A 26010-nucleotide genomic window follows, 5' to 3' on the forward strand; every position below is an offset into this window, starting at 1 on the left:
TAGCGAAAAATGTATATATACGCAAATGGGCGTGGCCTATCTCAAAAGATGCAGCTGACTTGTGGGCATCTGTGGATGTAAAGTTTTTGACTGTCGGACTTTCGGTGTGGAAGTTATAGCCCAAAACGCGTTTTCCTTTGTTGTGGCGCCACCTAGTGGCTGGGATGTCTGAATTTTTTTGTATGCTGAGAGACCGGGGGTCTGAACTAGTGCTGCAAGTGGCATGTCCCAACCCTTTACGGTTTGGGCTGCAGCACCACTTCTAAACATGGAATAATAATAATAATAAAAGGCCCAACAAAAACAATAGGGTTCCCTGCCCCGCAGGGCTTGGGAACCGCGTTGCTCTGCAAAACGCGGTCCCAGCCCTACTCGGGCTTGGCCCCCTAATAAAAACCCTCCGCCTCCCAGTCCTGCCCTTTGTTCAAATTATATGGAAAATTAATGACAACAAGGACGCCGGTATTAAATGAACAAAGAGGTAAGAACACCTTAATTCAAATCAGTCACTTCACTTGATATATTCAAGCTTGTTTTGCATTATGTTATTGGGCTGGTTGACACACCAACACATTTTTGTTCTAAAATGTTGTCAACATTAATTGAATTAATGTATTGAGTAACTAAGCTTAGAGGTTACTGTGGGAAAAATATGTTCTGAGAAGACATCAAGTGTCATAGATTTAATATAATAATGGTGAATTGAAATTGGATAATAATAATAATAATCATAATAATAATAATAATAATAATAATAATATTAATAATAATAATACATTTTATTTATATAGCGCTCTTCTCTCACTCAGAGCGCTTTACAAAAACAAAACAATAAACAAACAAAAATAACATGTAGAGTTGGGTTGGTGGCTGAACTAGGGGTAGGCAGAGGAGAAGAGATGGGTCTTGAGTTTGGACTGGAAGATGGTGAGGGACTCCGAGTCACGGATATGTTGGGGGAGGCTGTTCCAGAGCCTGGGAGCTGCCCTGGAGAAAGCTCTGTCACCAAAGCTGCAGAGTTTAGATGTGTGGGTGGAGAGGAGACTGGCTGAGGAGGATCTGAGGGCCCGAGGGGGTTGATAGGGGGAGAGAAGGTCAGTGAGATATGGGGGGGCCAGATGGTGGAGGGCTTTGTAGGTGAGGACCAGGAGTTTGTAATTGATCCGGAATGAAATGGGGAGCCAGTGGAGCTTTTTGAGGACTGGGGTGATGTGGTTCCACGAGTTGGTGTGAGTGAGGAGACGGGCAGCTGCATTCTGGACACGTTGGAGTCTGTTGATGGAGGTGGTGCTGATGCCGGCGAGGAGTGAATTACAATAGTCAAGGCGGGAGGAGATGAAGGCATGGATGAGTCTTTCAGCAGCATGGGGTGTGAGGGAGGATCTAATCTTTGCAATATTACGGAGGTGATAGAAGGAGGTTTTGACAGTGTGACAGATGTGGGGTTCAAGGGAGAGGGTGGGATCAAAAATAACCCATACAATGTTGAATAGGCCTACATATAGAATAATTACCTTTATTACAGTTTAACCAAATGTTTTAACAATAGGCTACAGGAGATATTTGAAAGCACTACACATGCATTGTAGGCTATTCAATTAAATTTGTGTCAGCGAAACCGTGAATGTTCTCTTTTACTTTACATAAAAATTAATGCAGAAAAGGCACACATTGCTTCATAAAAATTCACCAGAATGCAGGAAATTAAGTGTTTAATGCTAAAAAAAATTCTGGGGGGGACCCCCAGACCCCCACTTACAATATGTCCACACCCAATGTTTAATTAAAACCTGTCCTACGACTTTGCGATTCATGAATTCGTTTATTTTAATAAGATTGTTGATGTTTTATCACATTTTCCAATTGTCTTTTATTTCTGATTTATTATGAACAATATGTAAACTTGCAGGACACTAGCAAAAATTATTGGGTGGGAAAGAGGACACGGTTTTGGGTCCCTCGGCCAAAAAATCTCACTCCAAACTTTTGGTGAAACTTGGCAGCCCTGGTTGCACACCATAAGCTGCTCATTTTTAAGTGATTAATATCTTTATTTCGGTCTGAGCAAACACTGCATTTGTATTATCTTCTAATAATTGTCCAACAAAGTCATCGGCTACCCGGCACAGCCTGCACTGCGAGTCCAAGCTGTTTTCAAATTTGCGTACACGAGCTGAGAGCTGGCGTCGGATTTGAGCGTACCCTACGCTCACGTCCATATTGATAAATGCCGAGATTTGCGTGGAAATGTACGTACACCCATTTTTCTGGTCTACGCAAGATTGATAAATGAGGGCCACTGGGTTTATATGGGCTAGCAAGACATTCCAGTTAGGGTTTGTTGTCACATTTTCTTTGGGGTTGGTTGTCACAGGAAAGGAACCCAAAAACGAAAGAAATGTCAAGCTGTATCCTCACTGACACCCCAGAGAAGGAGAGAATAAAGCAGGAAAAGGCAGCTAGCATGCAAAAGAGAAAAAGGGCAACAAAATCAAAATGACCCGAGTGCATCCCAATCTAGACCAGCTGCCAAGGCAACTGCACCCCAGTGCACTCCACACCAGCAGGGGAAGAAGAAACAGAAGAGAAAGAGACAGGAGGAGGAGTCTTCATCAGATGAAGAGGATAGTTTGTGTTTGGTTTGTATGGAAACGTTCTCCAACAGCCGTCCAGGGGAGGTATGGGAGAAGTGTTGTATGTGCAACCAGCGGGCACACAATCTCTGTTAGAGTGAGCAGACCCTACATTTGCCATCACTGTAACTCAGGCCTAGGAATACGCACACTTCTCCGGAAATAATCTGTATCGCAAGGTTTTTGTGCGCAGCAGCCTTTATAAATGAGGCCCCTGGTCTCGTGAGATGAAACCCTTAACACACTCCACTCCCAAGGTAGACACCTGCATTCACACACAAATGCACAGGCACACACTGATCAGGGAAGATACTTAAATACAGTTTAAGTGTGTGTGTGTGTGTGTGTGTGTGTGTGTGTGTGTGTGTGTGTGTGTGTGTGTGTGTGTGTTCATCTTATCTTATCTTAGGCTAAATTATTTTATTTGAGAAACCGCCGTCTTGTAAACAGAGTGTTCTATAAAACTAACCTGTGCGTCTCTTGTTCTGTTGAAGGTCTCCATACAGAGTAGTGCCTATAACTGGAGGACAGCTTGCCGGTGAGTTCTAGGGACTACACGCATAGGCTACACAACCTGCATGTGTGTAAAAAAATATCAGATATCAGATGTGTAATTGTTATCATGATGATTAGTTTTATACACAGACACACTGTGACAGTGTTAAACTGCCAAACTTTCAATCCAGTAGTTTGGTTGTGTATAAGAAAGGGGTTCACGACTTCCGGTTTGAGCATGCAGTGAGCAGACGTACGAGAAGTGGCTCCCGAATTACTTTTTATTTTCTACCTCATTTTTCGAGCATAAAGTTTGGCGAGTCTTGGTTTGATTCGGTGTACTTCAAGAAATAACTTTGCACGACTAAATGAGTCCAAGGAGACACGGCCGAGGGCAAAAAACTGCCGAAATGGACGAAGATGCTACAAGTGAAGACAACATGGACGCACAAGCTAGCCCACGCTCGAGGTTACCTGCTGATCTTGCTCAGCTCCACTCGGTGCTTCTTTCCGACCTCGCACAGTCAATGGACTCCCTCCTGAAAAAAGCACTAGGCGAGGCACTGGCACCAATCTCGGCATCCCTTGAGCGGGTAAAGTCGTCTCTTGATTCCCACGAGGAACGCATTCATGACATGGAAGAAGGGCTAAACAACCACAGCGACAGGTTCGAGGCTATCGAAACAACATGCGCCGCACTTGTAGCTGACAACGAGAGGCTGAAAAACAAAGTGGAGGACTTAGAAAATCGCTCCCGTAGGTCCAATCTGCGAGTTGTCGGCATCCCTGAGAATCTGGAGGGGCCGGACACAGTTAAGTTCATGACTGAGTTTTTCGAGGAAGTCTTGGGAAAAGAATTCTTCCCGCATCCCGTCATTCTCTCCCGCGCGCATCGAGTGGGACCCAAGCTGACCGCGGACTCCGGCCCCAGCCCCAAACGGCCGAGGATATTCCTCGTTCTCTTCCACTCCTTCCAAAACAAACACCGCATAATAACGAGGAAACGAGAGCAGCTGTTCTTCAGGGGACACAAGGTATTTTTCCATGAGGATGTCAGCGCGGAACTCGGCAAGAAACAAGCTGCCTTTAAAGAAGTGAAATCCCTCCTGTACAAGAAGAGCGTCAGGTTCGCTCTCATCTATCCCGCCCGGCTCCGCGTCCTGCACGACGGACAGACGCTGTTCTTCGAGACACCGGAGAAGGCCAGGGAATTCTACGATCTTCACTGGGGAGAGTAAACGATGCTGAAGCATAAACAATCTATGCAAAGGTGAAATTAAGCCTAGCTTTCGGCTGAGACACTTTGATTATTTGGGACTGTTTGCTATATGGCTTGGTTAATATTTACTGTATGGGAAAAAAAAAAAAAAAAAAAAAAAGTTCAACTAAGCTACATGCCTACTGACACGATTATATTTAAGTTAATGTGGTCTAATGTGGTTCATACTCGTTTATGGTACAATAACAATGCTGGGGCCTCTGTGATTTAAATATACAACAGTTATGTTTTATTCTCTAGCATGGCACAGTTATGTTTTAGTTGGTGTGGCTATCACACATAACTTTGCATATGGCCATTTTACAGACTATGGTCAATTTTAGTAGGGTAAAATAAGTTACATCATCGGTCCTGAAAAGGCTGAATTCATTTTATTTTAACAAGGCCAGCCACTCTGATTTATTTGAAATAGTTTTTCTAGTCCAATCGTGCTCTTTGTAATCGTACAGTGAGCACTGGTGATCCAGATGCAAACCGGGGATATATTGTATTATTTTCCATTTTATTTATTTTATCTAGTTGGTCCCTCTTTTATTTTTTCCCAAGGTGAGCCGAATAGATAATTGTACATAGGTAGAACATACATCATTTAATGAGAGGGGAGCCACCCTCAGGTTAGGATAGGAGTTATAGACAACGCTGGATGTCTTGGAAGTCTTTCATCTGGGAATTCCTGCGGTTTTCTTCGTTTGGGGAAGAAGATCTAGGTTTGGGGTGTTCAATGGGGTTTTTGTTTTTGTTTTCCAACTTAAGTTTCATGAAAACTGGGGAACATTTTATTTATATGGCAACACTTTATCTTCTAAGGATGCACACAGCTATGGTAAAACTTATTTATCATTGATACTTTTTTTTCTTTTTTTCTTTTTTACTTCTACACAACTGGACATCACTTATGACCATACATGTACTTATACACCATGTGGTTCGAGCTAATCATACCCATTTTGGATGTCTGCTATGATAAATAATGCAGGGGGTACAAGCCCAATAGGGGGAGCTGCAGTTAGGTTTGTGTCCTGGAATGTTAAGGGGATGAATGGTCCTGTGAAACGGTCTAGGATTTTTTCTCATCTTAAACAATTGAAAACTGATGTTTTGTTTCTACAAGAGACACATTTACGGTTAGAAGACCACACCAGACTTCGTAAAGCATGGGTTAATCATATCTTCCATTCTAAATTTAATAACAGATCAAGAGGGGTGGCAATTTTGATTAATAAACAAACTCAATTCTCACTAACTGCTATAATTGCTGACCCCAATGGTCGATATGTCATTGTCTCGGGCCTCCTATTTCAAACACCTGTTCTTTTGGTAAACGTGTACGCCCCTAATTGGGACGATGCTGAATTTGCCAATAAGCTTCTGTCATCCCTCCCTAATTTAGATACACATAGATTAATCCTTGCAGGAGATTTGAATTGTACAATTGACCCATTGCTCGATAAATCTAGCCCTAAATCTGCCTCACCATCTGTAATGTCAAGGGTCTTCTCAGATTTTATGAGGCAAAATGGCTGTGTAGACCCATGGAGGTTTCAAAATCCAACCTCCAAACAATTTTCTTTCTTTTCTCATGTCCACCACTCTTTCTCAAGGATAGATTACTTTTTTATAGATAGCTCTTTCATCCCTGCAGTGGAATCTGTTGAATATTTGGCCATCATCATTTCAGATCATGCACCACTCATCTTAGACATTTCTTTTACTTTGAACGTTAGAGAGCAATCCTTCTGGAGACTTAACTCCTTGCTGCTTTCAAATGAGAAATTTTGCAAACATGTGACTACTAATATAGATACTTTTCTGGAAGTAAACAAGAAGGAAGGTATATCATATTCCCTACTTTGGGAAACTCTAAAAGCTTACTTAAGAGGACAAATTATCTCCTATGTAGCGCATGCCAATAAGGAACGGCGTAAACAAATACAAGACTTGACGGATTTAATTTTTAATTTAGACCGCAGCTACTCTGAAAGCCCCTCCCCAGAATTATATAAAGAACGGATAGCTTTACAGTCTAAACTCAATCTTCTATCCACCAACCAGGCTGAGTACTTGTTACTGCGGACCCGGAGCACTTATTATGAGTACGGAGAAAAAGCTAGTCGATTGCTGGCTCACCAGCTGAAACGCCAGGCTGCGTCACGGCTCATACCCCAAGTGAGAGATCAGGATCAGAATATAGTCACCAACCCAAAGGAAATTAATAATACTTTTGCAACATTTTACTCTACACCAGGGGTGTCAAACATACGGCCCGCGGGCCGTATGTGGCCCGCGAGATGATTTGATCAGGCCCGCGACCTGTAGAGCATAAATTTCTGAGTATGTCAAAAAAAAAAGTAAGTCTCTAGCCCATTCCTGTGAGGAGTTAGGGGGCAGCCTAAATAAAAAAAGCACATTTTAGCAACGTGGGAAATGGTAAATGGCTATCCTGCTTCACCGCTATTAATGTTTCCTACAGTGTTGTATGGCAAAGTAAAAACCAAAAAAAAAAAAAACATTTTTATTTTTAGTACATTTTATTTTATTACTTTTTAATAAAAATAAAACTATTTTTATTTTTAGTGCTGAACAATTAATGTACTAGCAAGCGCGGTGTGTCTGCGGCTCTGTGTGCGCAAAATGAGCAGGAGCATGCTAGTGTAGGCCTACAAGATTTATTTCCTAATTTTCAATGCTGCTTTATTTTTATGTTTTAAATTGGGAAAAACGAATTCCAAAACAACCAATAACCTCTGTATTTAAAAATAAATCAAAACAGTAGAAGTTGAACTTTTATTTAATTATTTACAGTCTGCATGTTTGCACAAAATGTGTACCTGTACATATAGTAAACAAAATTGGACAACTGTACGGTCAGTGCCTGTTGTATTTGTGTATTCAAATAAACAGTTGTTTATTTCATTAGTGCACATTGGCATCTTTGAGCAAAATACCCCCAAAATTTTGCTGCGGCGCTTTGCGCCGCACCTCCTATTCCCATGGCCAGCAGCAACCTTTACTAAGACATTTCCTGGGGGGTACAGAGATCCCTTGTGATCCCTGATAATGTAGGTTACAAATGTAGGCTGAGTGATAAAGCATATTACTGAAAAACAAAGTTAGGGATTTGGAGTTATTTTGCCATTATTTTACTGGTCCAGCCCACCTGAGATCAGAGAGGCTGTATGTGGCCCTCGAACCAAAATGAGTTTGACACCCCTGCTCTACACTTTACACCTCTGAATTCCCATCAGATACTACAAATATGAACCGTTTCTTAGATAATTTGGATATACATACTATTGAGCCTGGAGATAGGGAAGGGTTAGACCGACCTCTTACACAGTCAGAGATCACTACAGCCATCGGGGACGTGCGAACTGGTAAATCTCCAGGACCCGACGGTTACCCCCCTGAATTTTTTAAGAAATTTAAAGATAAACTTGCACCCATTATGCTAGAAGTATTTAACAAATCTTTGAGAAAGGGTGCCCCCAACCCTCACACAAGCTACGATTACACTACTCCTCAAAAAGGACAAGGACCCTACTAAGTGTGGCTCTTACCGTCCTATCTCCCTCCTAAATGTTGATATAAAAATTTTAGCTAAGGTGATGGCACATCGTTTAGAATCCGTTCTCCCTAAAGTAATCTCTGAGGACCAGACGGGCTTTATAAAGGGTCGCCACTCTTTTTCAAATATTCGCCGACTTGCTAATGTGATCTACTCCCCCGGTCCTTCCTTGACTGCAGAAGCTGTTATCTCTCTAGATGCGGAGAAGGCCTTTGATCGGGTGGAGTGGAAATACTTATTCGCCGTATTGCAAAGGTTTGGGTTTGGTGACATATTTCTGGCATGGATCCGTCTGCTTTATTCGTCCCCACAAGCATGTATTCAGACTAATCAATCTCATTCCAAATTTTTCCCCCTGTCACGTGGGACACGTCAAGGATGTCCGTTATCCCCGCTCCTGTTTGCAGTAGCAATTGAACCTCTTTCGATTGCATTGAGGTCATCGTTGTTGTTACGGGGGGTGGGCCGTGGGAATGAGGAACATCGCGTCTCTCTGTATGCAGACGATCTCTTGATCTATGTAAGCAATCCAGAAGCTAGCGCCCCTGTAATCGTATCACTATTGAACAATTTTGGGTCTTTTTCTGGCTACAAACTTAATTATCAGAAAAGCGAATGCTTCCCCATTAATGAGTTGGCAATGCAAATTAAACAAGAGTCATTCCCCTTCCACTTAACACATTCTGGATTCAAATATCTTGGAATAAACATCACACGTTCCTTCACCTCTCTTCTTGGAGCTAATTTTACACCCCTAAATAATCAAATGAAATCTGACTTTCAAAGGTGGAGCAGTCTACCTCTGACTATTGCAGGGAGGGTACAATCGGTGAAGATGAACATACTCCCAAAGTATTTGTATTTGTTCCAATGCCTACCGTTGTTCCTGACGAAATCATTTTTTCAGTCAGTTAACACAGGGGTTCTCAACCTTCTGCAAGCTGGGCCCCCCCAAAGCTGGGTCATCGCAGTTGGGCCCCCCCACCGACCCTGACAACCCCCCCCCCCCCACACACACACACACACACACCACCCTACATAGATAGATAGATAGATAGATAGATAGATAGATAGATAGATAGATAGATAGATAGATAGATAGATAGATAGATAGATAGATAGATAGATAGATAGATAATCTATTATTGTTATTATCACAAGGGCTAGGCCAGTGGCGCACCTTTGAGTTGAACATTGGGTTTAGGGTTGGGGTCCGGACATTTCTTATATTTTAACGTTAAATTCTGGTGCACTTTAAAAGCTAATTATGAGATTGTATCAATGAGACACTGAGGAAATGTTTTTTTTTTTAAATCTCCTTAGAAGAGATAGTAGCCTAAATAGAACATACACAGAATAAATTCTACAATAGGTATACCTGTTATGAAAAAGCTTCACAAAACAAAGTCTATGATCAATGGGAAACACTGCTGTCTGACAACCCAGTTCAGAGAATGTTTCAACTATTGAGTCTTGGATTTGGAAAGTGGCCAGATTTAGCTCAAAATGCTACCTGCGATTAATGTGCTGTGCAGCCTGAACGCGGAGTTGTGTGTGTCTCAGTGGCGATTCCAGGAAATTTTGACTGGGGGTGGCCAAGGTGGGCCACAGAGCTAGTGATATGCTGTACAACCAATTCAAAGATGATTTATAATCCCAAATGATCCCAAACTGATCTCATATCAGTGGATTGGAGTGTTTGTGTGATGAACTTGGCAACTACCTATCAAAAAAAGTTAAGAAAGAAAAAAATACATATCATGTCTGAACTAGGCTACATATCAGGAAAAAAATAGGAAAAAAAAAAAAAAAAAATCAGATTTTTTTTTTTTTTTTTTCATCCCCCTCGCGCCCCCCCGGTAGAGTGTCCGCGCCCCCCCGGGGGGGCGCGCCCCACCGGTTGAGAACCACTGAGTTAACACATCCATTACCTCCTTCATCTGGAATAATAAAGTCCCAAGAGTTAATAAAGGCTTACTTCAGCGGGGACGCAATGTGGGGGGACTAGCTCTCCCCAGTTTTATTCACTACTATTGGGCAGCCAATTTGCAGAAAATTTTATTCTGGCTCCATGTGCCAGATGCAGATTGGTGTACACTTGAAGCACATTCTTGCCACTCGTCATCCCTCCCTGCATTGGTGTACTCCTCCCTGCCCACAAAGTGGTCCAGGTTTACCTCCAATCCTGTAGTACTGTCCACCCTTAGAATCTGGGCACAGTTCCGAAATCATTATAAATTCACTTCTCCCTCCCCTTTAAGTCCTATTTGTAAGAATCATTTATTTCCAGCCTCCTCTCTCGACTTAACATTTACTCAGTGGGGAAGGAAGCAGCTTTCCTGTTTTAAAAGCTTGTACTGTAAAGAAGGGTTCGATAGTTTTGAAAATATATGCCAGAAATATGATTTATCACGCAGTAATTTTTTTAGGTATCTCCAAATACGCCACTGTGTCAAAACGCTGTTTCCCTCTTTCCCTGTCCTCCCTACTGAGGCAGCATGGGAAGAAATGACCCTCCTCTGTCCAAAAAAAGGACTGATATCATTGTTATATTCGCAACTAATGTCTCTAGAAAACCATGACCTTTCAAAAATTAAGATCAGATGGGAGGGTGAGTTGATGATTGAGTTGTTGGACAAACACTGGGAGGATGCTTTACAAAGGATTAACTCATCCTCATCATGTGCACGCTTGGGGCTCATTCAGTTTAAAGTAGTGCATAGGGCTCACTTCAGTAGGGCTAGGTTAGCAGATATATATCCAGGAACAGACGACAGCTGTATTAGATGCTCCCTCTCCCCAGCTGATTTAACACACACGTTTTGGTTGTGTCCCCGTTTAAATCAATATTGGTCATCTGTTTTTCAAACTTTATCTGAAGCCATGAAAATTAAAATTAAGCCCTGCCCGTTGATTGCAATATTCGGTATTCCAAGCGAGAGTTTAACCTTAACCCGGAATCAATCGGACATTATTGCTTTTACATCACTTCTTGCCCGTCGAAGAATCTTATTGGTCTGGACTTCCCCTGCTCCCCCAGCAGTGGCCGCATGGTTACAGGATGTTTTATTTTTTCTTAAACTAGAAAAAGTTAAATTCACGGTGAAAGGCTCAGTCCAAAAATTTTATGTAAAATGGCAACCTTTTGTAACATATTTTGAGAATCTTAAAGTAATGCCTGAATAATGAGACACTTTTATATTTTCCCATCTATTATCTGTTTCCTTTGTTTATTTTTTTGTATGTATTTTTATTCAAATCAATGATCATCTACCCTGATGGGGTGGGAACTGATTAGCCTGACTGACAATTGTGAAAACGTGAGTTTAAAACCTTGTAAACCATTTGTGTAGATATGTTGACATGCGGACGTGTGCTTGTTTTCAGTGTGTAGACCCTTAAATGTTTTTGAAGAAATGTGTACCAAACAGAGTGGAAAAAAAAGCTTCCCAGAATGTTGTCAATATGGGGGTGGGTGGGGGGTGGGAAGGGTGGGATATTTTTGTTGGGAGGGGGGATAATGCTTAGCAATGTTCTTTTTGCTACTTTTTTTGTTTTTGTTTTGTTTGTAATATTTTTTATTTTGTTAAGAGAAAATGAAAATGGAGAACTGTCTTACTTCCTGTACAAGGTAACATGCTTGCTCCTCCAATAAAAAGATTTATAAAAAAAAAAAAAGAAAGGGGTTCACTGGTCTCCCATCATGCACCAGAGTGAGTGAGGAGCTGGTGGAGGCTGGTCTGATGTGGTGTCTCCAAGCGTTCAAAAAGGCAATTCAGCTCCTCTGCAAGTCACCCGCTTGAGCTTCCAGTCATCACATTCCAGCCTCTTGTAGTCATGGGCCCTGAGGAGCATATAGGCCTACTGTAGCTAGTCATCAAGGGTTTCTGATACTGGAGTGTTTCCCAGCTAAACTTAAACTGATAAGGATGACAAAAGCTCAAGGTCAAATAATGATAATGTTGCTCTGTAACTACTGCTGTATGAACTGTTTTCTAAGAATTTCAATACCTCAATTTAAAAGGTGATGATATTTCAGGTAAAAGCCAACCCAAACATTACATCTGGAAATTTGCAGACCATTTGCCACCACCAGTCTTCATTTGGGAGAAGGTTATTTTAGTGGTAGAGTTGAGAAATGAGGCGTGTGTGTATATTTAAGTAAAACCACAGAATTGGTGTTACTCATTATCAGAGAGAAAATAAATAATAAAGAAAGAAAAGTAAATAAAAATTAAAAAATAAAAATGCTTATTTGGTCTCTCAAATATATCTACTACTTATACAGGAACATACACACGTACATGTACACACATATACTAACATGTGCTCAAAAAAAAAGCGGATAATCGTCATAATAACAACAGTAATGATAAAAAAGGCATTTTGGGTTGTTTGAATATTATTAGTTTCCATTATGGTATTTTAGACTTTTGATCCACAGTTTTAAATGTTGTCATAAGGTAATTAGATAATTGAGAAAGAGAGGTAAAAAAAAACAATAATAATAAAATAACTGTTTTGCAAAAACAAGCATAGTTAATGATGAACAATTATATACAACAAGGGAGACGGTGTTGAAATATAGTTATCGTTATCCATAGACAATACTGATAAACAAATAATAAAAATGAAAGTCATAATCATAGATAGATGAGAGCAAGGTTATCTTATGTTGTTATTGTGTTTAGGGGAAAAGGAGAGAGATAAGGAAAATATTACTGGGTTGATGTGTATTTTTGTATTGTAGACATTATTCGTGGTCGGGTGTGTAGTTATGTAGTCGTGTACGTGGCTTTAGCTTAAATTTGATTTGTATGGGGTGTAAATGGGTTGTAAATATATTCCAAGTTTCATTAAAGGCCGATATATTGTTTTTTCTGTCGGCTGTAATTCTTTCTATTGAGATGTATTCTATGATTAAGTTGATCAAGTGGATGATATGGCAGTTTTTTTTGGATTTCCAGTTAAGAAAGATTATTTTCTTGGCGATAGTTAGAGATATGAGTAATGGGTTGTTATATTTGGTTGGAATGGTTACTTGAGATAGATCTCCGAGCAAGCATAGCTTTGGGGAAAGTGGGATGCTACAGCCCAAGATAGATGAAAGTTTTTCCGTGACTGCCTTCCAAAGTGAATATACTGGTTCGCAGTCCCAGGTGGCATGTAAATAGTCATCCGTGTTGTCAAGAGTGCATTGTGAACAAATATCTGTATTGACTAATCCCATTTTGTGCATTCTCCCTTGGGTGAAGTGCGTTCTGTGTATGGTTTTATATTGTATAAGCTGCAAGTTTGTGTTAGCGGTCATTGAGAAGATGTTTTTATTAATCTGTGTCCAGAAGTCGGGGTTGTTTGGAAGGTCCAAGTCTCTTTCCCATTTTATGTTTGGAAGTGTTATAGAAGTATCTGATATGGATATGAGTTTATAAAGTTTTGAGATCATTTTTTTTGAGTTGGTAATTTTAAGAATTTCATCACTTAACTCTGATGGCAAAAGTGTATTGTTGGTTATATTGATTTTGGATTTGATTATGGATTTTATTTGTTGATAGTGAAGGAATTGGTCCTTCCCAACCCCGTACTTCTGGATAAGTGAGTTAAATGATATGAATTGGTTATTTTGAAATAAATGATGGAGGTGGGTGATTCCCTTGTTTTGCCATGATGGAAAGTATATAGTGGTGTTGTGCTGCAGGAGGTCTGGATTGTGCCAGATTGGGGTGTATCTGCATGGTGCTAGTTGTAATTTCATGATTTTATGTGTTTTCCACCATGCTGTCAGAGTTGAGGAGATTGTGATATTCTTGTATAAATCCAGTTTTTGGATTGATTGAGGTATGAACGGAAGGTCTGCAAGAGATATAGTTTTACATAATTGTTGTTCTAATTCTATCCATGAATTATTGTAATTGTCCTTTTGAGTCCATTTATATAGGTATTGCAGTTGATTTGACAGGAAATAATGAAGAAAGTTTGGTGCTTCGAGGCCGCCTTGTGATTTTCCTTTTTGTAATGTTGAATGTGAGATCCTGGGTTTTTTGTTTTTCCAATAAAATTGAGTTGTTAGTGTGTCCAGTGTTTGAAACCATTTGTTAGTGGGAGTGATGGGGAGTAGTGAAAATAAATAATTTATCTGGGGTAAAGTTTTCATTTTAACTGTTGCAATACGTCCAATAAGAGTGAGGGGTAATTTGGTCCAACGTTTGAAATCATCTTCTATGTTTTTTAGTAGAGGGGAGTAATTGGGGGAAAATAACTCTGACAGCCTGGGGGAGATGGTGATACCTAGATATTTTATATTGCCATTGCTAAGTGGCGGAGAGATATTTTGAGCTGCAGCATCCCATCGGTCTTCAGATAAGGATAAGATGGTTGATTTTTTCCAATTTATTGTATAGTGAGAGATTGAGGAGAATTTGTTTATAGTTTTGAAAGTTTCTTTAAGTGACGTGGAGGGGTTTCGTAAGTATAATAATAAATCATCCGCATAAAGACTAAGTTTGTGTTCTGAGTTATCATTCATAATGCCTTCAATTTTATTGTTTTGTCGTATTGCTGCAGCCAGTGGTTCAATAAAGATAGCGAATAAAGATGGGGAGAGTGGGCACCCTTGTCTGGTTCCTTGTTGAAGTGTAAAACTTGGAGAGGTGATCCCATTTGTGACTATTGTAGCTCTAGGTGAGGTGTACAATGTTTTTATCCAGTGGATGAACGACTCTCCAAAACCAAATTTGTGCAGGGTGTTAAATAGAAAGGTCCAGTTTACTTTGTCAAATGCTTTTTCTGCGTCTAGTGATAAAATTATGTTCTTGTCTTGTTTTTTTTTGTGATATATTAATTAAGTTGAAGAGTTTGCGGATGTTATCGGAAGCGTGTCTATTTTTTATAAAGCCTGTCTGGTCGGAGTGGATTAGCAGTGGGGTGACCGTTTCAATTCTTGTTGCTATTGCTTTAGTAATGATTTTAAGGTCTGTGTTAATTAGTGAGAGGGGTCGATAGCTTGAAGGGTGGGTAGGGTCTATATTGGGTTTTAATATTAGAGTGATTATGGCAGTGTTCATATGTGTGGGTATAGTGGAGGTGGTCTTTATTTCCGTGGTTACTCTGTAAAAGAGTGGTGATAATGTTTTCCAGAAGTGTTTGTAAAATGCGGCAGGTAGTCCGTCAGGTCCGGGTGATTTTTGGTTTGGCATTGTGTTCAGTGCTTTATGTAGTTCTTCTGAGGTAAGGTGTGCATCTAAAAAGTTGGCTTGTTCTATAGATAGTGTTGGCAGGTGGAGGTTGTTAAGGAAGAGGTCTGTTTCTGATTGGCTAGGATTGTGATCCGAGGAGTAAAGATTGTTGTAAAAATTATGGAATACATTATTTATGTCCTGTGAGTTATTTGTTATTAAACCTGATGTAGTATCTACGGTGGCGCTGAGCATTCACCAAATAAAAAAAAGTTTCAGAGCAGGATCTCGTAATTACGAGATAATATCTCGTAATTACGAGATAAGGATCTCGTAATTACGAGATAAGGATCTCGTAATTACGAGATAATATCTCGTAATTACGAGATAAGGATCTCGTAATTACGAGATAAGGATCACCCTCTCATTCATCAATAACGATGTCTGTGTGTGTGTTTGTGTGCAGACGAGGTGAACCTAGCCATAGGAAAACGTAGGCAATAGCCTTGGTTTCCGGACTACAATGGGCCCCATAATCAATACACTTATTTTAAATATTTGTTTACTGTTCATTCATTAATCAGCGATCGCATCGGGTACTGAGGGACACACTTTCGGCTTTACGCCCGTGATCAGCTGCTGAGGTCCGACTGGGCTTTTCTCCTGAATAGTCCCAGTGACTGCATATCTGCACAAAGTTGACATGGCTATACTCATTGTCATGCCCTCCTTGTAGAAAGTTCTTATGTGTTTGTATGAGTCATGGATTACACCGAGTTTAACGACTGCATTTAATCAAAGCATTCAATAAAACTGCGTTCCGATACAGTAACAAACAGGAGGTAAAAGTGAACTAGCCCACCGGGCATTCTGATTGGATGAGGCAACACAGTACGGTGGCTCCGGTGGCTCATAATGAACAAACTGCATATACAAAGTGAAAGTGTGTCTCTCATTTCCCGATGCGATCGCTGATTAATGAATGAACAGTAAACAGATATTTAAAATAATTGTATTGATTATGGGGCCCATTGTATCTAGTCCGGAAACCAAGGCTATTGCCTACGTTTTCCTATGGCTAGGTTCACCTCGTCTGCACACAAACACACACACACACAGACATCGTTATCGATGAATGAGAGGGTGATCCTTATCTCGTAATTACGAGATCCTTATCTCGTAATTACGAGATCTTTATCTCGTAATTACGAGATACTTATCTCGTAATTACGAGATCTTTATCTCGTAATTACGAGATATTATCTCGTAATTACGAGATCCTGCTCTGAAACTTTTTTTTATTTGGTGAATGCTCAGCGCCACCGTAAGTATCGAGTATGGATGGGATTATTGCTTTTTCTTTTTTAAATTGTAGTAGATTTGCCAGATATTTACTTGATTTATTGCTGTACTGGAAATTCTCATATTTAAGCTGCTGTATAATAAACTGTGTTTTTTTGTGTATAATTGTTTCTAAATGGGTCTTAAGTAGTCGAAGTTCATTGTGTGTTTGTTCATTTGGGTTGTTGGAGTACTGAGATGTTAAGTGTTTGATTTTCTCTTCTAAAGTAATTTCTTCTTTTTGTTGCTGCTTTTTCTTGTATGATGAATATGATATTATTGTTCCTCTTATAACTGCTTTACCTGTTTCCCATAAAAGTGATGGCGAGATTTCTGGAGAGTCGTTCATTTCAAGGAAGAGTGCCCACTCTTTTTTTATCATTGAAATAAAGTCTGGATCTTCCAATAGGGATGTATTAAAGCGCCATCTTGTCGGAGATCTTGTGGTGGCCGAATCCCCTGTGGCGACCAAGACAAAGGGTGAGGCCTGGACAATCAACATTGTGTTTCAGAGAGGTTTATTTCAGGAGATTTCCATCAGACATCAGACATAGGATTTCATAGTAGCATAGTAGCAGCAGGCTGAGGCCGCAATGGCACTGCAGTTGCTAGTTACAGGACCCGTTTATATCTGTGTGTGTGGGGTATCATGTGTCTTAATATCTGCAAATAGACATATCGTTTCATTACTTGTGCAACACCAAGTCAAACACACGTCCATCTAGGGATCTGACCTCAACCTTTAGAGTCTATCTGCTCAGCAACTCTTGATGAATACCATTCAAATCTACCACATTCCTCCTCTTAGAAGTAAATACTTCTACCAAAATCAGATGTAACCATACATATTTGAATGGGCCAAAGGAAACCACCACCAAAACACAGAAACACTCTTTATGAGTGAAGTAGAATACAATGCATAGATGTACACATTACTGCAGTAAACCACATAGTAAAGGACCAACAATGCAATAGCTTAAACACTGAACGAATGATAAAACGAGAATAGGGTGCAAAGAGCCCTCTGCAGCCGAATCTCAAGAGTCTCAAGTTCAGATATTTTTAGCTATGGTCAGCTTGCATGGAGATGTAGTCCATTCAACTTTGGCACAGAGGATGGTCCTCCTCTGCATACATGGCAGACTCCGCCAGACGTGGAATTTCGGTGGCCACCGGCCCAGGAAAGTCCAAGCTGGTATGCGGTTGGTATGCGCGTGGCCTTCTCCTCTATCAGCCATGACCACAGCATGCACTTGCGACAGCGCGGGAGCAGTAACCCGAGCAGGCAGCTTTCTTGATGACATAGGTTGGTCTCCAAACGTTGCATTTTTTCCCACCAGTCATTTTCACTTTTTCTTAGCGTACATAAAGCACAGAGCGACGTAACAAGCTTGAATCCAGTCCAGCCTTTTTCCCAAAGTCTTAGTCAATAAAACTGCACACGGTTTCTTTGTTATAACAGTGGAACTACGTGGATACCTGGCCATAACGGAGCCTCTGTGTAGTCCCCCAGACCGGACGCTCATGCCGTGACCTTGAACCTTACACAGAGCACTATCAGCCGTTTACACATTATCTCCCATCGCAGTTCTCAGTTACTTTTAGATACTGGAACAGACAAGCACTTTTCAACAGCAACAGTCCATCTGATCTCATTCCAACAGATGTGTCCCGAAGTGTACAGGTAGTCTCTCATCATGTTCCTGTTATATCCGTTATCGTGACGCCAAATGTGGTGGCCGAATCCCCCGTGGCGACCAAGACAAAGGGTGAGGCCTGGACAATCAACATTGTGTTTCAGAGAGGTTTATTTCAGGAGATTTCCATCAGACATCAGACATAGGATTTCATAGTAGCATAGTAGCAGCAGGCTAAGGCCGCAATGGCACTGCAGTTGCTAGTTACAGGACCCGTTTATATCTGTGTGTGTGGGGTATCATGTGTCTTAATATCTGCAAATAGACATATCGTTTCATTACTTGTGCAACACCAAGTCAAACACACGTCCATCTAGGGATCTGACCTCAACCTTTAGAGTCTATCTGCTCAGCAACTCTTGATGAATACCATTCAAATCTACCACAATCTAACATGTTATTTTTTTAATTGATAAACTCACACCTGTTATTTAATATTATTACATGGTACTTTGAGAATCCTATGTAAACCACGGCATTCTACAGGTCTGTTATTTCCAGCAAGACAGACCGCTGTCAAGGGCCGTTGCTAAGGACCTACGTCACAGTTTTGATGGATAGACGTCTACAAACAGGGCTACTACTCGTTCAGAAAACAATGGAATACTTTTTCAACATGACTTTGCATGTATCAGGAGAGCAGGGAACACAGGAGTCATGGTTAATGTCCGACAGGACTCCAGTCAACACGACGTGAGTAGGCTACTTTGGCCGCATATTGACAGTTAGACAGTAACTTCAGGCTGCAGCCCGCAATGTAGGCTAACTGTTCCGCAGACATTTTCTTTGTGAATTGTGTTATTTATGTTGGGGGATAATGCTTTGTTAGCTAGATGGAGCTCTTGTTAAACATATTGGCCGATTACAATTATTATTTGTACAGTGTGCGAGTCTTGAGTTGTGTTAGCAAAACAGTAGCTCTAGCTAACAGCTGAGCCGGAGCCTCCGGTCAGCTGAAGCAGACAGTCTAGCGGGGCGAGCAGACTATTCCCCCGTTACTAGGTTGTATCCTTGGTCGTTCCTATTTACTGGTGTATTAAACTACGTTTTCATTACATAAGAACCTAGTGGGTTTGCAATGACTATTCCAGTTCCTCAGGGTTGCTAGGGAAACGAGTTGTTTTTTGTTAAACTCTTCTAGGTTGGCCGCAGCTTGACATAGTTACCGTTGCTACTGAGTGAGTTCCGACCGTGTAGCGGACTGTGTTTGGCTGTTAAAACAACATGTTGCTTCAATGAATTGCTTTATTTTTTGTAGTAGCCATGTAATAAGCGGGATAAAGTATAGTGAACGGGTCACTTGCTAGAAATAAAGACCTTCAAGCTGAACAAGAGCCCTCCGCTGCGCGTCGGGCTCCTGTTCAGCTTGTCGGTCTTTATTTCTAGCAAGTGACCCGTTCTCTATACTTTATCCCTTACTTAAAAATACTAGTATTGATAAAAAATAATTAATAATGGTTAAACTAAATAAAATTCCAAAAGGCTCAAGAGGTTCACATACTTTCAAGCAGCACTGTATATGCACCGCCTTCTGGGTAAGAAGGGGACCGATCCTTCTGATGTTGTAAGCATGTGTCTACACGAATGGGTTGTTGCACCAATGGAGAGTTGGTCTAGTGTCCCACCCAGGTTCCTAGCAGTTGGGGTGGTGACTACCACAGAGTTGTTGATTGATAGTGTAACCGAGCGTTTTGGCCGTCCCTATAGACCCCTTACCAGTCTACGTCACACAGCGTCACTCCCCTCTCTACTGCGCATGTCCGTTGCAGAAAGAGACAAGAGCGACACGAGCCACAATCATGTCTTGTTGTGCTGTTGGATGCACAAACCGTTTATTTTTAGTTTGAATAGTGATAAAGCTAGTAAATGCCCAAATGCACCGCTGTATAATTACATAAATGAGTTGTGAAATGTTTACAATAAGGACAGTGACCGGAGACGAGGCTATAGCAATGGAAAGCAATGGAGGCTTATTTACAATGACCCACGTTGTACATCTCCGTCCTCTTCCCTTGTGTTTGACTCTATATGGTTTGACTAGGCAGTAGGGGTTTGCACGTGTACACGTGTAGCCGGTAAGTAGGCTAAATCATACCATTTAGGAAAAATCAATAAACGAAAACCGAGTGGGGTCGACATGTGCTAGCCTACTGTAGGCTACTAAAGCAGATAACACAACACGTTATTGTGTTTGGTTATAATATTTATTCATTTAACTATTTAACTGCTCCACCATAAGTTTCACTTTCCTTTTCATCTCCGTCTCAAACAGCTGGTCTGATAAGCTGGTCGGCTCGTGAGCCCAACGGCCCCGAAAGCAGGAGTCAGTCTAAAAACAGATGATCACAGCTAGTTATGATCACTTTTAAATCAAAAAGCTAAATTATGAAATAAAGGCATCTCTGCCTCTCTCTGTCTATCTGTCTGCCGGTCTTTACTGTCACTCTCCAACAGCAGTCCGGCCACTGAAGTCGTCGGGGCCATTTCTTCTCATCATTTATCTACTCAACTGCCGGCAACGCGTATGGGTCATTAAGACGTATCTCGTTCAATAGTGTTAATGTTTCCGCATAACCAATGTTATCACTCGCTGATAAACTGTTTTTAGTAAGCTGACAACATCGCTATTTAGCACCATGGACCTATAAAGAAACACCGCAACTGCAATATAACCAAACGGGTAACCATGGCAACCAGCCAAACAATTTTTCTTTCTGCAACTATGCAGCGCGCGCATCCGCCGTGTTGATAAACAGGCAAGGGGTCTATACTTCAGTATTATAGAAATAAGGACTCGGAAAACTCCATTCACGGAACGGAACGAGCCACTTTTTTGAAGCCTCCAAACATAAGTCAAATCAACCACAATACCACAACACTTCCGTGTTCCATCTTTTCACAATAAGAGCCCTAAACAGGAAATAGGTTACATAACTCCCCTCCTCCAAGAAGAAACGTCCCCGTTTCCACACATCAATAACTTCAGTGCACTCTAAAAAAAATTGTCACAACAAACATGTTGTATTAGGGGGGGGGGGGGAAATATATATATATACCCTCACTCATAAAGCATGGAGCTTTTACCCCCCATTTAGACTCAAAATAGTCATTAATTCGACAAACAAGTAAATAAGCACATTAACTTGTGAAACCCAATGACGGTTACAGTACAAATGGTATAATTCAGCTCCTCAAAAATAACAATGACCAATGACAATACAAACAGCATGTCAACCCGAATTTGAAGAACAGATACAATACCTCCCAGTGTTAGACATATTGCCTACATTGGAATTAGTTTGTTAACCATAACTGACAAAGTCCTTGAAACGAACTGGCTGTGTCACAGTTCTTCCCGAACGCGATACAGTCTGTCGTGGCACCTCGGTGCCTGTAACTTGAGCAGTTCCTGTGCCAACAGCAACGAGGGGCTCCTCAGCCGTCCAGTCCCCACAGGAGGGTCCCCCGTCCGGTTGTGAGTGGGCATGAAGAGGGGGAGCCGGAAGGCCGCCTGAAGAGCCAGAAAGGAGTGGCAGAGTATAACGTTTCAGCCTGTCGTAATGGACTACCTGCGTCCGTCCGTCAGAGTCCAAAGGACAGGCAATATGATAGGTGAGCCCAAGTTCTCCTTGAGAGCCCAACACTGCAAGGACCCTGTATGGTCCCTTCCAGTGGGGAGTGAGCTTCATACGGTCCTCTGTGGGGTTGTGAAGCCACACCAGATCTCCTTCTGCATATGGTGTGTGGCGGACGGTTCCATCATAGTACAGTTTTTGTTTCTCGTGTGCTTGGACACCGCTCTGTCTGGCGCCACCAAACGCCGTCTCCAGCTTCCCTGCCATAGAGGTCACAAAGTCAGCATGAGAAGAAGGTAAGTTTGATGATACCTGTGATGGCACCAGCACATCCACTGGGACCCGAGCTTCCCGTCCATGCACCAAATAGTAGGGAGAGTAGCTGGTGCTGGAATGAACAGATGTGTTATAGGCGAAAGCCACATGTTTCAGATAATCGTCCCATTCACCACCACAAGCAAGCAGCGATTTGGCGAGCTGGTCAATGAGGGTCCGATTAAAATGTTCAACCATGCCATCCGATTTGGGATTGTATGGGGTAGTGCGTGTTTTCTTAATACCTAACAGTTGACACAGTCTCTGCACAATCTCAGCCTCAAATTGTCGACCCTGATCACTGTGAACAGTCTCTGGAATACCATGAACTAAAACATAGTCCTCAAACAAACTCTGTGTTACAGACTGGGCTGTTTGGTTAGGAAGAGCATGCAGGTTTACAAACTTGGTAAAGTAGTCTTCTACCACTAACACATATCTGTTACCCTTAGAAGTCATAGGCAGTTCAAGAATGTCAGTTGCGACTCTCTGAAATGATAGAGTAGCTTGAGAACCCCCCATTGGCGCTCTATGTTTGGGCGCTGGGGCTCTGCGGGTTTGGCATGGGATGCACTGCTCGCACCACTGTTGAATATCTTTGAACATAGAGGGCCAATAACAAGTTTGCCTTGCCCGTTCCCATACACGCTCCGCTGAAAAGTGTGCAGAGGCAGGGCCCCCGTGTAGGTGCTGCAGCACATCAGGAACCAGCGAGGAGGGCACAACTACTTGACACATGTCACCCCCTGTGCGGGACGATTTCAATGTCCGGCAGAGCAGTCCATCTTTAACAGAAAAGCGGGGATATTCAGTCCATAATTTCCAACATTGCCGAGAGCTACCTTTCATGTGCCCCCGTGGCGGTCGAGACCCACTGCCTCCAATCCATTGCAATACTGCACTTGTGTCAGGATCAGTTCTTTGCAGCTGTCTTATTCCAGTCCGGTCATGTGAAAGTGCATGCATGAAAGAACTGTCGGCCTCACTGTCAGTGTCCATTTGTTGTGCTGCGGTGAGACCAGAGGTGTGGAGGTCCACAGCAGATGGCGGAGACAACAAATTGTCTGGCTGGGGCGCAACTGGCGGGGTGTTTGAGTCCACAGCATTCACCTCAGCAGCTGTCTCCTGACAGTTGTCATTCACCACACTAGACCCTGGGTTTGGAGGCCGTCTTGAGAGAGCGTCCGCATTGACGTGCTGTTGACCCTCTTTGTGCTGCATGACCCAGTTAAAAGGGTCCAGTTCTAACACCCATCTTGCTCTCCTTCCTGTGGGGTCTTTATCAATGGACATGCTGCGAAGGCCAAGCAGAGGTTTATGGTCAGTTATAATGGTGAAGGCAGCTGATCCAATGTAGTGTCTGAATTGGCGTACAGCCCACACCACAGCCCACAACTCTCTGTCGAATGTGGACCAGCGCCTTTCGGTGGGAGCCAGCGACTGACTAGCATACACAACCACTCTCTCCAGCCCTTCTTTGTCCTGAGCCAACACAGCCCCCACAGCATCGTTGGAGGCATCTGTATACACTTTAAAGGGAATATGAAAGTCCGGCATTGTGACAACTGGGGCAGATGAAAGTACTCCCTTCAAATACTCAAAGGCTGCTTCACAATCAGTTGTCCACTGGAACGGTGTGTCTTTGCATGTTAAGCGGTGCAGAGGGGCTGCACGCTGGGAGAAGTCCTTAATGAAACGTCAATAGTAAGAGCAAAGGCCCACAAATGCTCTCACCTCGGTCGGAGTCTTTGGTGTGGGCCACGTTCTGACTTTGTCTGTGTTTCGAGGGTCTGGCTGCAGGCCATGGCGAGACACAACATGGCCGAGGAACACCACATGGTCTTGGGCAAGATGACACTTTTTAGGGTTTAACCTGAGGCCTGCTGATTTGATCCTGGAGAACACTTCCCGCAGTGAGGAAAGGTGCTCCTCAAAGGTGGGGCTGTAGATCAGTACGTCGTCGAGATAGACCATGCACACCTGCCAGGGAAGCCCTCTGAGCACCAGCTCCATCATACGCTGAAACGTGGCAGGTGAGTTAGTGAGACCCATTGGCATCGACCGCCACTGGTAGAGGCCCCTGCCGGTTGTGAAGGCAGTTTTCTCCCTGTCGTCCTCAGCGACCTCCACCTGCCAGTACCCATTTGTGAAATCCAGGGTGGTGAACCACAGGGAGCCTGCCAGTGCATCCAGGGTGTCATCCACCCTGGGAAGAGGATGAGAGTCTTTGACAGTTATACTGTTCAAGCGACGATAGTCAATGCAAAACCTCCACTCACCATTCTTTTTCTTCACCAGAACGACAGGCGAGGCCCAGGGGCTACAGCTTTCCTCAATCACCCCATCAGCTAGCAGGGCTGCTACCTGCTTGTCTATCTCTTCTCGCTTGTCTGGTGAGGTCCGGTAGGCGTGCTGTCGCATGGGGGTATGGTTGCCGGTTTTGATGTGGTGTTTTATAAGTGTACATTTGCCTGTCAACCTTTTTGATGTGCTGAATATCTCCCTGTGTTCTACTAGCAGAGCACCCAGTAGCTCTTTCTGCTGCTGACTGGCGGGCGAGTCCTCTAGTGACACAGGGGGCAGCTCAGTAGGTGAAATAGCAGAGACTGTCTCGACAGCAATCTGTGGGAGTGATACAAGCTCGGACTCATCCACAGAGAAAAACTCCCCCAGGTGCATACCCTCTCTGAGTACAATGTCCTGATCCGTAGGGTTTAAAACACGGGCTGTAGTAATCCCATCTCTCACTGATGTCACTGTGTGAGCCACAACACACCCACATTTGTTTTGGAGGTTGGGTGCTAAGTAGCCCACAAAGTCAGGGAGCTGGTCGACGAGGCCAGCTGGGGACACATTTACTGGAACCAGCATCTCACTGAGTGGTGGTATTGTTGTGGCCGTGGTAATGGAAATATTGCAACACTCTGGAATCAAGTCTTTGCCACTCAAAAGTGGAATTATAGTGTCCCACAATTGTAGTTTGCCACGGGCATAGTCAAGTAGTGCATGGTTAACTGTAAGAAAGTCAAGTCCCAACAGTGCTGCTTGTGTGGACCCCCTCAGCACATGGAACACATGTTGCCAGGAGTATTCTCCTAGCCATAGAGTTGCAGTCACGGTGCCCAATGTATCAAGCATCTGGCCATTCACAGCACGTGCGGCAATAAAGTCTGCATTTAAGGGCCGTTTACGTAGTGCTGGAACTGACATGCGAAAATCAGCACTGATGAATGACTCTGTTGCTCCTGAGTCCACTAATATATTGATTTCAGTCCCTTCAATGCTGCCTCTTACATATGAGGTATGTTGTTGCTCCGTTGTGTCATGTATTTGGATGTTACCTGTTGAGAGGAGAAGCGTTTCTCGCTCACAAGGGCCCCCAATTGCAGTAGCTGGTGTTTGGGCCGCAACATCAGCTACATCTCTTTTCCCGACAGGTTGGCAGGCTCCTCCCTCTTGGGAGAGAGAAAACGCACCCCTCGTCTCCTCTGTGAATCATCCTGGAAGGAGCCTCTGGCAGGTCTAGTGCCCCGCCAAGTTGGAGAAGGGGTTCTGTCACCAAATGAACCCTTGTAATCCTGTCTTCCACCGGGACCTCCTTCTGCTTCTCTTTCACGCCAGCCACGTTCAGGTGAGCGCCCCCGTGGGCGACGCGACTGGCAGCCCTGCTCACCACACATACACTGACACTGGCCTCCACGCACGGGGTGAGAGCTTTTTCTTTCATCTCCCCAGCCACTGCTTTTCAGTTTATTGTTTTCCTCTGCCATTTGCCTCATTTCCATTCTCATTTCTCTCATATCCTCAGTAAGTCTGTCCATGGTTCTGTACAACCCACCTCCACCATCAGATATGGAGTGCACCATTGCTGCTGCACCGCCTCCAGTAGGAGTCTGGCGTATCTGATTGTTAACATAGTCAATCTTTAAAGCCTC

General features: G+C 42.7%; 1 protein-coding gene across 1 annotated transcript in view; it reads left to right on the forward strand.

Moving 5' to 3' along the window:
* Window positions 1–2496: 2496 nt before the first annotated feature.
* Window positions 2497–26010, forward strand: part of pde9aa (phosphodiesterase 9aa) — a gene marked incomplete at both ends in the record, with an annotated part of 161290 nt that continues 137776 nt past the window's right edge. Inside the window, 2 exon segments of the mRNA XM_080037923.1 lie at window positions 2497–2534; window positions 3128–3171. Coding sequence (XP_079894049.1) covers window positions 2497–2534; window positions 3128–3171 — 82 coding nt within the window.

Source organism: Ammodytes marinus, assembly GCF_949987685.1.
Source record: "Ammodytes marinus genome assembly, chromosome: 12".
In the NCBI taxonomy this organism is placed as follows: domain Eukaryota; kingdom Metazoa; phylum Chordata; class Actinopteri; order Uranoscopiformes; family Ammodytidae; genus Ammodytes; species Ammodytes marinus.